At 39.6% G+C, this 15194-nt stretch overlaps 2 protein-coding genes across 6 annotated transcripts in view; one reads left to right on the top strand and one right to left on the bottom strand.

The window, feature by feature from the left end:
* Positions 1-8556, top strand: part of LOC131248849 (lysine-specific demethylase JMJ31) — a 126452-nt gene extending 117896 nt beyond the window's left edge. For 4 of the 5 annotated variants that reach the window (XM_058249328.1, XM_058249327.1, XM_058249325.1 and 1 more), the window contains one exon: positions 2362-2705. In XM_058249328.1, coding sequence (XP_058105311.1) covers positions 2362-2430 — 69 coding nt within the window. In that variant the 3' untranslated portion in view covers positions 2431-2705. Of the gene's footprint in view, positions 1-2361; positions 2706-8065 lie in introns of those variants that run through there. The other variant, XM_058249326.1, reaches the window with a different exon arrangement.
* A 469-nt stretch (positions 8557-9025) lies between these two features.
* LOC131248852 (uncharacterized) overlaps positions 9026-15194 on the bottom strand; it is a 68679-nt gene continuing 62510 nt past the window's right edge. Inside the window, exon 18 of the mRNA XM_058249330.1 lies at positions 9026-9321. Within this exon, the coding sequence (XP_058105313.1) occupies positions 9265-9321 (57 nt within the window). The 3' untranslated portion in view covers positions 9026-9264. The remainder of the gene's footprint in view (positions 9322-15194) is intronic.

The following is a 15194-nucleotide window of genomic DNA, read 5'->3' on the forward strand; positions in this document are numbered from 1 at the left end:
TGTATTATGAGTATTATAGGGGGCTGAATAATACGAAGTCTGTTAATGATTAGACCCTATTGGCAAAAGGCTTATGTATGGAAAGTTTGCTAAAGTGAGCCCCATCCCCTGTCCCAACCAATTTGTCCATGATATTATTGGTATCTCACAGGACCAATACCTAACTCTTGCAATTTTAAAATTTCCCATATAGCATGAGACTCTGCAATGTATCAGTGGTATCGCCTGATATTTTGAAATGTTGCAGGGTATCACAGGAGTCCTTTATAAAGTTCCCTAATATCGTCGATGCATGTGGTGCGTATTAGGGATGTTGAGGCGTTGCATACAAGGTGAAAAACTAAAAAAATTCCGAACTCATCTTCTGAGTTATTTTGGGGGAATCTCTTGGTGGGATGCAATGAGCACAAATGTTTTTTTTTGTTTTTTTGGTTTTTGGTTGTATTGTTTGTGTTCTAGTACTTGTATTGCATGATTTATGAATTATATGAACTTTTTTTTTGATATAGTTGCATCATTTATGTCAAACAACACATAGTTTAGTACCTTATACCAATGTTTTAAATATCGTTATCACGTAATGTATCACACCCTTGGGATACGGATACATATTGTATCGCGTAATGTATCGTTGTTGTTAGGAACATGAGAACATTCGGAAATTGGTTGAATTTTTCAATGAAACTTGAGGGATTGTTGAAAAGACATCAATACACACAGAAATCAAAACATTACCAAAAAAATGCACATAATAGGGGTTTTCTTTGTATAGGGTCCTAATATATGCATTGTCCAACTGAACTGATGCAAGTATATTCAAAGTCTTTTCATATAATTTATGAACGTAAGAAGACATGTATGGAAACACAAGCAATACATTCAAAAGCAAAAGAAGTATCTCTAGATCAGGTTACATACATGTTTGATTTTATGTTTGAATACAAAGATTGCAACTAATTTGAGAGAAATTGAGAAATTTCAAAAATTCCCAATTTTCCACAACTTGGCCCATCTCCCTCAAATCTCAAAATCGAAGCTTCAAATCCATGATTTTTCATTTATATATATATATATATATAAAGAGAGAGAGAGAGAGGCATGCTCACCTACGCACGTGCGCACCTTTGCACACGTGTCATGGGCGTCTAATCCGAACGGTCCATAAGATGCGGAATCCCATGAAACCCTAGGGGACGAATTTTCACCCTGATCTAAGATTCTGATGGGCCATAGCAAAGAGAAATGCAAATCAAGGGAAGAAACTGTTTTCATTTTTCATGGCCCACCAAAGTTTTGGTTCAAAGTATAAATTGGTACCAGGGGGTTTCATGAGGTTTTGCTTCATGTGGACCGTTTAGATTTTCGAGACTCATCACATATGATGAGTTCTCAAAAAAGTTCGTAGGACGTCCGTGCGAACTGGTTCGCAGCTGAGCATTCCGCTATATATATATGTGAAGAGTCATAAATTTGTAACCATTTAACACTGATTTAACATGATTTACAGTCACGGTGTGCCATAAAGGCCGTTACGTAAAAGTAATGGTGGCAACCATTACACGTTATGGGGTCGTAAAGGCCGTAACGACCATTACGGGAAAAAATGACCCGCAACGGCCCTTTATGCCACCCGTAAAGGTCGTAATAGCCCCGTAACAGTCCATTACTAGGCCGATACAGGTTTTTCAGATTTTTTTCAATTTAAAAAAAATAATAATAATAAATAAATAAATAAAAGAGGTCGTAATGGTAATGGTGGAGGCCGTTACGACCACCATACCGTTACAGAATACCTTGTTTAGAGCAAAATTAAAAGAAAAGGAAAAATGGATCAAAAATAAAAAATGCTCACTGGATCGAATAGGTGAAATATATCGGCACTACCTATGTGTTTCATATTGCACATGTGGGATACAAGATATATCGTGGAATATATCGGCCGATATCATCGATCTTTAAAACACTGCCCTATACTAAGGAAACTTATTATGTATTCCTTTTTTCTGTAGTATTTTCAGTTAAAAGTGTGTAATCATGTCTCTATGAAGTTTCATATATATATATATATATATATATATATATATAATCGTCATTTTCTCATTGTTCACTTATAGAGTGATAAATTAGTGATATTCACATGCAATACAATAAGTTTGTATCCCAAGGGTGCAGTACATGCATTGATACCTATATTTAAATCGCTGCTTATTGACAATATGGTGGAACATGTTAAAGCAAGTAAAGAAGATAAAACAGTGGAGGTTATTTCTTTTATAGTAATAAACTAATAACATAGATATCATTCCAAAAATAAGATATTGAGTTTTGGTTTTTAATCCCTTTATATAATGGGTGTTGCAGGCATTCAAGAATGTATTGGAAAAGTACCTGGGAGTAAATCTTGATCGACCTCAATCATCAGTTCGCTGAAACCTTGCTTACACACACACAAAGGGAGGAAGGGTTGTATCTTCCTTGGGCTATTCCTGATTCAATTTTGTATGGATACATCTGGGCTTTTATTATGATTGGTTTTAAGTATAATGCATGAGATGTATAAATATCGACCAAGCAACCCCCACCCCCCCCAAAGATGAAAATTATACAGGTCAGGCCTTATTGGATTACGATTGTGTCACATTTGGAAGGGTGATTTTATATTATCCATTCTGAATCCAATTCAAGTATCTCATCTGGTCTGGTCAGTTTTAGTTTCGGGTGTGGATTAGGATTAAAATGTGGCTGAATTGGGTCTAGAATGAGGTTAAACTAGAAACATGCCTTTTGTAAGGCTTTCAAATAATAAGTATCATTAAATAAATCACCATCATTGTCATCTAAGCCTATCCCAATTAATTGGGGTTGGCTACATGAATCCTATTTCTGCATTCCGCTCTATTAAGGGTCATAACTTAGTTCAGCCATTAGGTCTTTTCTTACTACCTCCACCCATCTCCTTTTGGGCCTTCCTCTTGCCCTTTTAGAACCTTCAACTTGTACTAACTCCTAACCGGTGCAATTCTTGGTCTCCGTTGCACATGGCCAAACCATCAAAGTGTACTTTCCCCTCATCGTATTACCTATTGGTGCTACTCGTAAGTTCCCTTGGATGCGTTCCTTTCTAATTATCCTTTCTCGTCTTGCCACTTATCCATCTCAACATCCTCATTTCAGCTACACTCATCTAATGAACATGTTATTCCTTAATTGCCCAACTTTCTTTACCATAAAGCATGACTAGTCTTATTGACATCTTATGAAATTTCCCTCTCAGTTTGAGTGCTACACGAGATCACATAAAACCTTGGAGGCACATCTCCATTTCTTCCACAAAGCTTGAATTTTATGGGCAATACCCTTCTCAATCTCTACACTCTCATGAATAATCGACCCAAGACAAGTGTTCATTTTGGAGAACTTAGTCAACAATCTTAACTAATACCTCGTTCCCCACCCCTATTATCACTACAACTTTGGTCTACAAACAGACTTATTCAATTATTACCAACAGAAAGTAATAAATATTAACCATTTTTTTCTAAACACACACAATACTTGGGCACTTGAACCTATGACCTCAGCTGTGAAACTCAGTCTACCACTGAGCCATGGGAACCCAAATAAATAAACTGAGGTCCATAGCAATCTTTTCTGATAGTCTCTATTTTTTTCTTTGATAAAGGGGTATTGCCATGGGTGTGCCTTGGTATTTATTGTGTTCATACTGCTAGTTGTAGGGCTATCCCATATGTTAAGCATTTAGATCATGCGTTAAAGTCTGGGAATTGTATAATGAAACTGTCCTACATTCCAATCTAATTAAAAATGTCTTGTTAACTCATTCATAAACATTCCAAAAAGGTACGGACTTAATGTTGACCCTTGGTCCAAGCCTATAATAATTTGGAACTCACCTGTCTCTCCATTAGCAGTACTGAGATTTATTATTGCTCTCTTATACACATCCTCATGCCATGTATCATTTTGAAACTCCCTTCTTTCCTAACAACCACTGGATTAACTCTTTAAGGAACATATCTTAAGCTCTCTCTACTCTAATAAAAACCATGTCGAGATCCTTTCTCCTCTGTGTTGACATGGAGTTTGTCACTCTCTAAAATGAGCCTACACACCAAATGAAGATTTAGTGCCTGTTTAGATCAACTCCATATGCTTAGCACATAAATTCCCCCAGCACCTACGCTATGGAAAAACCCCTCAGCAAAGCCTCTGTTCTAGGCGTAGAGCACTCAGCACTACTTTGCTGAGGCACAGGCACCTAGCTCTTCTCAAGCAAGCGGTAGCCTCTGCCCCAGCCTGCTTGCTTTCGAAGATCAATGGAATCAGTGCTTCCTCTTGTCCAATCAGGGAAAGTCACGTTAGTATAATCGCTTAGCGTATCTTTAGGGCAGGAAATCAGGGCCCTTGGGGGTATAAATACCCCCTAATGCTATCTCAAAAGGGATGAATTCATTCTTACACTCTCACTTTGATCTTGAGACTTCAGACATCAAAGGCGAGTATCACTAGTATGTAAACTCCTGCTCCCACTGGAAAGGCTTTGCAACAAGCAATAGGCCTACCAGAAGAAGTATGTATGCCAAACACCAACGACAGAGCTCAGTGCCCCCACAAACCTATTGCTACATCTGTGATAAGTGCAAAGCACCTTCCTCGGCCATTATTCAAGGCCAATATATGCTTTGGCATGAGACCTATCTTTATTTAGCCCGACTCCCAGCACCAGGAGCTGAGGATGCAGTCACCAGATGATAGATGCTAGCATTTGATTTGATTTATCATCCCTAGCATGTGAGACCCATGGAGATGCTGTAATGATTCATGCTTTAGTATGTTGTAAGGCTATCATAAGTTTCCTCAGCCTGATCAATCGATGATATAGACACTTCGAAAATGGACCATGACCTTTTTATTACTGCTGTACAGTGTCGTAGAGTAGTACACTTGTTTAGCTTTCAATGGAGTTTTTTTTTTTGGTAGGGTATGTATATTAAAGAGACTCAGTGTACTGGTGCTGAAGGCCAGAAATTGATCCTATTCATGTAGTGCAAGGCCTTTATGAGGAAGAGCTTGAAGATTCATAACATGGCACTTTTTCTTTTTCTTTTTGGGCTAGCTTGTTGTACACACCCATGACAGAACACACACTCCGTGTTAGCCACCCCCACTAGGGATCGATACCAAGACCTCAAGTGTTGAAACGAGGTATCTCCACTCAGTCTGCCAGTTGAGCTATGGATCTGGGTGTATTCATAACATGGCACTTGGTACTGCGTTGCACAGAGCTAGATCTCAATCTGGAACTTGGTGAATGAAGATCCCATTGGTTATTTTATGGCCATTGAGGGATGATCTCTCGCTCAAATGATGGTTATTTTCAGCCTAAAACATTTATGGGTGCTGTGCTGCCCCATTGATGAAGCAGCCAGGAGCCTCTGATTAGGCAAGAAGTTCCACTGATCCAAATAGGTTGTTGAGGAACCTCAGTGCACTCATGATGGAAGGGTCTGCGCTATTTCTAGTCCTTCTGGCCCACACAAAACTTGTGACATCATAAATGGATGATGCGATGGAGTGGATTGCCTGCTCCTTGAGTTTATACGGTGGGAAGCTAGGTGGGGCCTACTGTGATGTTTGTGAGAAATCCAACCTGTCCATCTGATTTTCGAGCCCCATGTTAGGACGCAAGCCCAAAAATGAGGTGGATCCAAAATTCAAGTGGGCCATATGACAGCAAAAGGAGGTAAATGCCTTACATTGAAACCTTTCTGGGGTTCACCTTGATGTTAATGTGCCATCCAAACCATTTGTAGGATAATTCCCACTGGGATGAACTGAAAGAACAAAAATATTATCTTGATCCAAAAGTTTTGTGCCCCCATGAATGTTTCAATAGTGGATATTCAATCATAGTGTAGAGCAGACCGTAGATACATTCTTAGCATCAGTTGGACCAAAAAAAAGCCCAAACAGAAGAGGAAGTAGTCCCGTAGAACTAGGCCCAGTCCTAGGGCATGATGCAACTAGCCCAGCGCGTTTGGTTCGAAGAAACTCATTCCAGATTGCATTGAAAGTGTGGACTGTAAATCAGCCAAAACTTTTGATCTAGGTATCATAATGAAATGCAGGACAATAACCTGTCAATCTTTATATAAGGTAACTTCGAAAGTTTCTTTCTTTATAAGTGTTGTAATCGGGAAGTCTTAAGATCATCTCTCAGTACAAATTTGATTTTTTGAATTTTTTTTTTTTTTTATTATTATTTTTAATCTTGTGGATTCAAATTACTTAGTGGATTCGAGGTTTTGCCTATTAGAGGAAGACCGTGTGATCTTCTTTCCACTATTTCACGCCCTTTCCTGCATCAAATCCCTACTGTTTCTGTCAAGTAGCCTACGTAAGTGTTGGAGACAGCTAGGGGTGTACATCAAGCCAAGTCGAGTTGAGGTGGGCCAAGCTCGGCTCGACTCATCCATGCTGTACTTGAGTTCGAGCTCGACCTCAACCTCAACATTGAAGCTTGGCTTGTTTGCCAAAGCTGTTGAGTTCGAGTCGAGTCGAGTTTACCTCTAGTCGAGCTCGAGCTTGTTCACAAAGGATGGAATTCTCCAATCAAAACTGATTTTTCACAGATGGGGCAATCCACAGTGGGTCCCACCATTTGGGCGGTTCAGATTTGAGGTAAATGCCATGTGTATAGTAGGGGAACCTCCGCAGCATCCAATCACCATTCCTCCCACTCATCACAGCACACACACATACAGAAAATGATACCCATTTAGAAAAGAAGCAAAAGAAGAAGATTTCAAAAACCCACATCAGAAAAACAATAAATCATGGAATTTGAATCCAAATAGCAAAACCCACAAATCTAGATCATGAACTCTAGCTTAGAAGAAATGTTAAATCCTCGTTAATAGAAAATGAGTAATCCATTCTGTATTTCTGTAAAAGTCAGGCACCTCTTGTTTAAAAGTAGTCGGGATTGGGCACGCTGCCGCACTGGTTCGCTCGGCAAGATCGGGTGGTGGTGGTCTGGTGGAGTGTTGGCCATGCGGGCAGGCAGCGTGCTAGTCTTCTTGCTCGAAAAGACTGCTAGTGGTGGTGATCCGGTGGATTGTTGGTCGAGCGCCAGGCGGGCATGCGGCGGGTATAGAAAGAGAAGAAAGGGAAAGGGAGATAGGGTTGGGTTGGGTTGTGTTGCTTAGGTTTTTTTTAAGTAAAAATTATATATATATATATATATATATATATATATATATATATATATATATATATATATATATATATATATATATATATAAAATAAATTAATATACTTATTAATCGAGCCTAGTCACGCTCGAGTTCGAGCTTTGAGTCGAGTTGAAATGCCCCATGCTCGAACTCGACTCAAACTCAACTCGAGCTTCCAAAAATTAGCTTGACTGGCCCGAATCGGCCGTTCAAGCCGAGTCAATCCGAGCTGACTTGAGCCGAGTCGAGCGAGTTTTTAAAGCTAGCTCGACTCGTGAACAGCCCTAGGTACAGCTCATTTTTGTTCTCATGTCCTAACATGAGCTAGAAAAACGGGTGGACCGGGTGGATTTCTCACAAACATCATATTAGGCCCCACCTGGCTTCCCACTGCAGGAACTTCCGGTGCATGGAAAGGTTTCTGTGCCCTAACCCCACTATTTTGTCTTTAATGTAGGAGGTTCGCTATTCCATCCCCTCGTTTTGCTTATGTTTGCATAGGGACTATAACCTCCTAGATTAATGATCCACACCATTTATATAATGGGCCTCACAAAACAAAGGCCAAAAGAACGTCAATGTTCAAAGGAAAAGAGCTAAATCATCCGTAGGGTTAAAAATATCCAATCGAGGATTTTTTATTATTCTTATTTTTTCTTTCTTTCTTTCTTTTCAACGTAGCCAATTGTATAATATGGCTTAGATCTTCTAAAAATAATCCCAATCTTAAATCTACCAATATACCAATACCAATAAGTTCATGTATTTTAGCAAATCTCTAAATCGACAGTTTCCTCGGCCGCTGCAGATATAATTTCCAGCAACTAGTTGCGTAGGGTCACCGTGGAGTGTATCATCCAACCTGTCGAGCAAGGTTGCCCCATCACACGTATTAAGTTGGCTCACATGTAAGATCCAAGATGTTGGCAGTAGATCCCCACGGGCACTCCCAACTCCTAACCCAATCCACCCCATGGCCCCCTGGATCGGTTGCTGCGAATTTCAAAAGCTTCTCTATCAATCATTTGTGCAAAAATCTTCCAATAGATGGCAAGGATCATCTGACTGATTTTCAGTGTGCGGTAGTGGATCCACAGTCGGGCACAGAAGATGAACAGTTCAGATCTTGCAAGTGTACGCTATATTAAGGGTGATTCGACCCAATTGGAGTCAACTCGTGCGAGTGATTAGTTGTGTGGGGCCACATTATGTTTAGGGAATTTTATTTATTAAAGAAAAAAAAAAGGTGTATTTACATTCCATACCTTTTTCAAAAAGGTTTTTAAAAAGTTACCTTGTTGTATAGTTCCAATAACATTTCTTTAGGCCTGTCATATTTGATTGCAATGACGATTTTGCTACACCAGGTCAGGAAAGTGATACATGCCAGCAGAAAACATAGTTCTCGTTATCTCAAATGAGCCCACTTGCTAAGTCGGTCCCAAAATCAGACTTGTTAAACAATTCTAACCTCTGATTCGTGGACATTTGTTGAAACAGTAACACTGGAAAATTTTCATTTTTAACTGTCCATTAAATTCCCACCAATCCGATTGTCAGATAATCAAATATGCCTCCTCTTTTTTTTTGTTTCAGGCTGCGTCAATTTGACTGTTTAATTGAATTCTTAGATGCAACATATGCAATTTATAAGTAATTCATACGTGCCTGTGTATCATACATCACACTCTACCAGAGTATAAAAGTCCTTTTTTATTAGTGCATGTAGGTTGGGCGGTATCGGCTTCGGTGGGAATCAATACAGCACTGAGGAGAAACCTGTAAAACTGTCTTATTGAAATACATAGACATCTCTACTCAATTTATGAAAGGATGGGAACAGTGTAACATGCCCTCACAACCTTTGCAGGTTCATATATCATATTAACATAAAGAATGACAAGAATACATACTACTAAATTCTACATATGTATTTACATAATAGCCGAGCAGTCCCCATCAACCACGCTACAACTGAACCTCACGCTGCTGGGTACGTCATCCATCCTATACATGCAATTCACCTGTCTGGATTGTATCGGATTTCTCCTCTGTTTGAGTGTTCTGCTTTTGGAGAAAAGCAAGCATCGTTATGGATGTTCTTATTATTTCACAAACATACAATGTTTTGGAATTGAACTTAATGCAAAGGAGAATATGGCAGAAGTTATCTACAAAATCTTAACAACAAGAGAGCAGCAAAAATCTGGCAATGGTATGTTGTAGACGTATGAAAGCTGGTAAGTCAGAGGTAGCATTATCAAGACTGAGATAATTTAAGCATAAAAAATTCCCCATAAACTCAAAACTCTTAAGGTCTCAAAATCTTACTTGTCAAAATCATCCGTTTAAACTCTGATTACATATATAATTAATGTGTCAAAGGTACTACCACCAACAGGATGCCTCCAAAATAATGTTCACCACAAAGCATAATTGCTGTCATGTTTTGAAGTCCTAGGTGCAAATTTGATGCTGGTTGAACTGGGCCCAAGATCCATGAGTCAAGCAGCCCAAGCCCCACAAATGGCCCATTGATAAAGGACGCCCAAGCCCAAAAAACTAGGTGGGCTGACATCAGGAGGAAGCTCAAAAGTAAGTATTTACTTTCAGACTACATGGAAAACCTTCTCCAGGAGCTCACAGCATTCAAACAGATAGGTGGATGACTATACTAAGAAGTTCAATAGCTTACCATCCATCGTAAGCTTGCAACCAACTGCGTAACGACTAACCGCTATCAGAGAGGGTTATGCCAAGAGATCCAACATGTGGTCATGCATGATTTCAAGTCAGTTGACATGTTCTTCGGAAGGCTCGACAACAAACTCTCCGATGCTTTGGCTCTCAAGCTAAGGATCCTTCTGTGCGGAAATGTCCAAATCCACATCTTAATCGGACTCCACCGCAAGGCTATTGACCACCTCTCTAACCTATTAAGTTCGGCCCACAGATGCAAACTCTGCCTATAAGAAAACCATGACCTTTGCAACGCCCTCCAAAAAATTCATACCAAAGGCAACTAGCGCTACAGAGACATGACACCAAAGGTACCCCTTAGGCAAGAAAGGAAAGATGTTGACTATTATTGTTGCAGACAGAGATGACACTTTTATGATAAGTGTCCGCACACCAAGAACCTCCATTACTGCGGTAATGAGGATCCCTACTACCTAGATGATCATGAGTATTACAACGAGCACATCGAGATAGAACAATCCTATGTAGAGCCTGCATTGCAAGCCAGAGAACCCCCTGTTAAAACTACGATCGAAGTTGTGGTTGAAGGCTCCACTCTTATCATATGCAGCCTCCTTACCACCACTAAGGAGAAAGTGGAAGACTGGTGATGGACCACTATTTTCCATATGTAGGTGAAGTTTCGAGGATCTAAACTGATCATCGATGGCGGTACAATGACGAAAATCGCCTCACAAGAAGTAATTATTAAGCTCAAATTACCAATTGAAAAGCATACGAAACCATACAAGGTTGTGTGGGTTGATGACTCTAATATCCCCGCAACTCAAAGGTGTTTGGTGTCCTTTAAAATCGACATCAATGAGGACGACATTTGGAGCGACATAATTCCGATGAATGTTGCCCAAATCCATCTTAATCGACCTTGGCTCTTTGACTGAAAAGGTACAAAGTGACGATGAGGCTAACACGTATACTTCCCTATGGCAAGGTCATAGGATCCAGCTTCGCCTATTGCAATTATGTCACCTCCATCTACATCTCTATCTTCAACATTAGTTGTCCTTCTCAACTATGTTCTCACCATGCTGAAGTTTAAAGAAGATAACAAGGACAAGTAATATTCACTCGAATGTCAAAACAGGTGCAGGAGCCTGTTACTGATTAAGATGAGCCTATTTCTAATGAAGTTAAATCCATGCTCCATAACTTCCGATGATTTGATTTCTCCGAAGAGTTACAACTGCTAAGGGATATTCAACACGCCATAGATTTGGTTTCCAGAGCATACTTACCTAACTTATCGGCAAACCAAATAAGTCCAACCAAGCACGCCAAGTTGAATTGTCAAGTTTATGAATTATAAAAACGGGCTACATCTGAAAGAGTAAAACCATGAGCAGTGCTAGCCCTCCTAACCCCCAATACCTAATAAAATTATGGTGAAGTATTGCTTCTTTATTCCTCGACTCGATGATATTCTGGACTCGATGCTAGGTGCTAGCATCTTCTCCAAGATTGATCTTTGCAACGGATACTAGCGGATCCACATCCGACCATGTACGAATGAAAAACAACATTCAAGATGAAGGACGGTCTCTACGAGTGGTTGGTCATGCCATTCGGTCTCACAAATGCGCCTAACACTGTCATGCATGTCATATGACCCAGTTGTTGCACTCCTTTATTAGCAAATTTGCATTATCTACTTTAACAAAATTCTTATTTACAATAAATCGAGGATGGAACACCTCAATCACCTGGGTCTTATCTTCGGAGTCCACGTGAGCATTTCTACATTAACCTTAAAAAATGCACCTTCACAAGTACATCTATGATCTTCCTAGGGTACATTGTCTCACCACAAGGTGTAGAGTTGGACCTCACTAAGGTTAAAGCCATTATTTATTGGCTAACACCTACTACTATCTCTGACATTCGTAGTTTTCATGGCCTCATCGATTGCATGAAACAAAGAGAGCTTCAATGGACAAGTGCAGTAACAAAAGAGTTTAATAGAATCCAACGTAATGACATAAGCATCGGTGGGGTTCTCAATAAGGAGGTCCATCTAATAGCAATCTTCAGTGAGAAGCTCTCTGAAGTGAAGCAACTCTGCTCCACTTACGATTTTGAGTTTTATGCTATTGTTCAGACTTTGTGACATTAGCGTCACTATTTGGTTGGCAAGGAGTTTGTCCTCTACTCTAATTATGAGGGATTCAAGTACCTAAACTCTTAGCAGAAGATGAATGCTCATCATGTCAAGTAGAGCACTCACACCTTTCGAACTTTATGAAGGTATTTGAGGTGAGTTGTGATGCTTCCAACATCAACATCGGTGGGGTTCTCAATAAGGTCGTCCATCTAATAGCAATCTTCAGTGAGAAGCTCTCTGAAGTGAAGCAACTCTGCTCAACTTACGATTTTGAGTTGTATGCTATTGTTCAGACTTTGTGACATTAGCGTCACTATTTGGTTGGCAAGGAGTTTGTCCTATACTCTAATTATGCGGGATTCAAGTACCTAAACTCTTAGTAGAAGATGAATGCTCATCATGTCAAGTAGAGCACTTACACCTTCCGAACTTTATGAAGGTATTTGAGGTGAGTTGCGATGCTTCCAACATTAGCATCGGTGGGGTTCTCAATAAGGAGGTCCATCTAATAGCAATCTTCAGTGAGAAGCTCTTTGAAGTGAAGCAACTCTGCTCCACTTAACGATTTTGAGTTTTATGCTATTGTTCAAACTTTGTGACATTAGCGTCACTATTTGGTTGGCAAGGAGTTTGTCCTATACTCTAATTATGAGGGATTCAAGTACCTAAACTCTTAGCAGGAGATGAATGCTCTTCATGTCAAGTAGAGCACTTAACTACAAGAATTCTCATTTGTCACCTGTCACAAGGTTGGCAACGATAATTAGGTTGCTAATGTCTTAACCCGTCATGTGCATTTATTCATCATCGATGTTAGTCATTATTGCAGAATTTGAAGAGATACAGTTGAGCATGTGGAAGAGAAGGGGATTTTAGGCATATTTATATAAACATTCTTAATGGGGAGCATGCGAGACACCCGCATTTAGCATTCACAATGGCTACTTGTTCTGGGGGACACAACTTTGCTTACCAACCATGTCAATCCACAATTATATTGTGAGGGAATTACACACTAGTGAATGTAGTAGTTAATTGGGTTGTGATAAGACCCTAACCCTTGTTGGAGACCGATACTTTTGGCCTCATCTAAAATCAAATATCATGAAGATCTGCCAGTTATGAATGGTTTTCCAACTCACTAAGGGTCTAAAGAAAAATAGTGGATTGTATCAACCACTACCGATCCTACATGCTTCGTGGGAAGATCTCAACATGGATTTCGTTCTATGTTTGCCAAAGATCAGTTGAAAAGTTGATTAAGTATTTGTGGTGGTTGACTGATTTTCAAAACTGACTCATTTCATACCATGTTTAAATACAGCAGGCGCACTCGAGATTGCTCAATTAATTTTTCGAGATGCTCGTTTACATGAACTTCTAAAGACAATTGTGTCAAATCATGATACCAAGTTCAAGAGCTATTTTTTTTTAAAACTCTTTGCACAACAATGAGCAACAAAGACCAAGCTTCAATGCTTTAGTGCTTACCACCCTTAGACTAATGGTCAAACAAAAGTGGTCAACTACATCTTGGGCAAGTTATTACAGTGGCTTCTTTGCAATAATATAGCTACATGGGTCCTAGTAATACCCATGGATGAATTTGCCTATAATAACTCAATCAACAAGTTGCACGATAATGTCACTTTTTGAAGCAGCAACTAGCGTATGTCCGCATCTTGCAATCGATTTGGTCCCTTTACCCATAGAGTCGAGACCAAGTGAAGAAGTTGACAACTTCATCTACCATATGTAGCAGGTGCATGATGAAGTTCGACATAATACCACCACAAGTAATGAAAGTCATAAACAACATGTAAATGCAAGACATCGTTTTGTTGAATTTTGGTTATGGTCTGTACTCGTCATGAACGGTTACCCCCCGAATCCTCGAAGAGGCTTAATTCCTCTCAGTGCAAGACCATTCAAAATCATCAAGAAGTTAGTGCCAATGCTTACGTTTTAAATCGCCCACCAAATGTACCCATTAATCCTACCTTCGATGTGGAAGATCTTTCCATCTATCGCGGGCATCGTACTAACGATGATATCGAGGAACAAGTTATCACACTTCTGACCATTTTGCTACCTACAAACACGATCATTGACATTCGCTAAGATGGCTAACAAAAGTTTCTCATCCGTTGGTAAGGACAAACTTTCTTCAATGCTCTACACAGATCACAATTACAGACTTCCAAGCAATCCTGACCTCTATGAGCAATATCAAGCTATTAAATCGATGGATTCAAGTTCTTTCAAGGCGGAGAGGACTAATGCAAGCTGAACTTGGCCCGAGATCCATGGGCCAGGGCCAATCCCCACAGCTGGCCCATCAATAAGGAGGCCCAAGCCTCCTAGTTAAGCAACTAACTATACAAAATAAATCAGCTGCCATGCAATAAAATCTCATTAGATCTCTCTTATCCATTAAGTAGCTTTCTTGATTACTCTTCTACTTTTGCAATAAGTCATTAGTTGTCAATGACATTAAGAACATCCCCCCTTGGTACATCTAAGAAGCCTATTTAATCATTAATTTTAACTTTCAACAGCTTCAATTTTTTATATAAAAAAAATCCTATATCACTGTGAACGGAGAACGAAGACCACCACTCTGACTACGTTTTCCGAGAATCCTTCTATTTCAAGCCAGGCTAGTTCAAATATAAAGGGGTGTGGGCCCCAATCTTCCTCTTCCAAATCTAGGTTAATAGGGCAGTGATCGAAAGTGGGTTTAGGCAGCCACCTTTGATAAATTAGAGGAAATTTATCAATCCAATCTGGAGAAAGCAGAAAGTGATCCAGTTTAGACTTAAGAGGGTTGGATCTAAATTTTTTTTTTAAAAAAAAGAGGGTTGGATCTAACCATTTGACCAAGTAAATAAAACTCCCCCCATCGGCAAATCAACTAACTTGTTCTTCACTATCCACTCCGAGAAGTCCTTCATACTCCAAGAAACTTTGCCCACCTTTAATTTTTCGAACAAAAATCTCACCATGTTGAAGTCTCCACCCACGCACCACAGTGCATCCCACTTATTTCAACAAGAATTTAATTTAGCCCAAAAATCTT

The sequence above is a fragment of the Magnolia sinica genome, chromosome 6 (genome assembly GCF_029962835.1).
Source record: "Magnolia sinica isolate HGM2019 chromosome 6, MsV1, whole genome shotgun sequence".
NCBI lineage: Eukaryota > Viridiplantae > Streptophyta > Magnoliopsida > Magnoliales > Magnoliaceae > Magnolia > Magnolia sinica.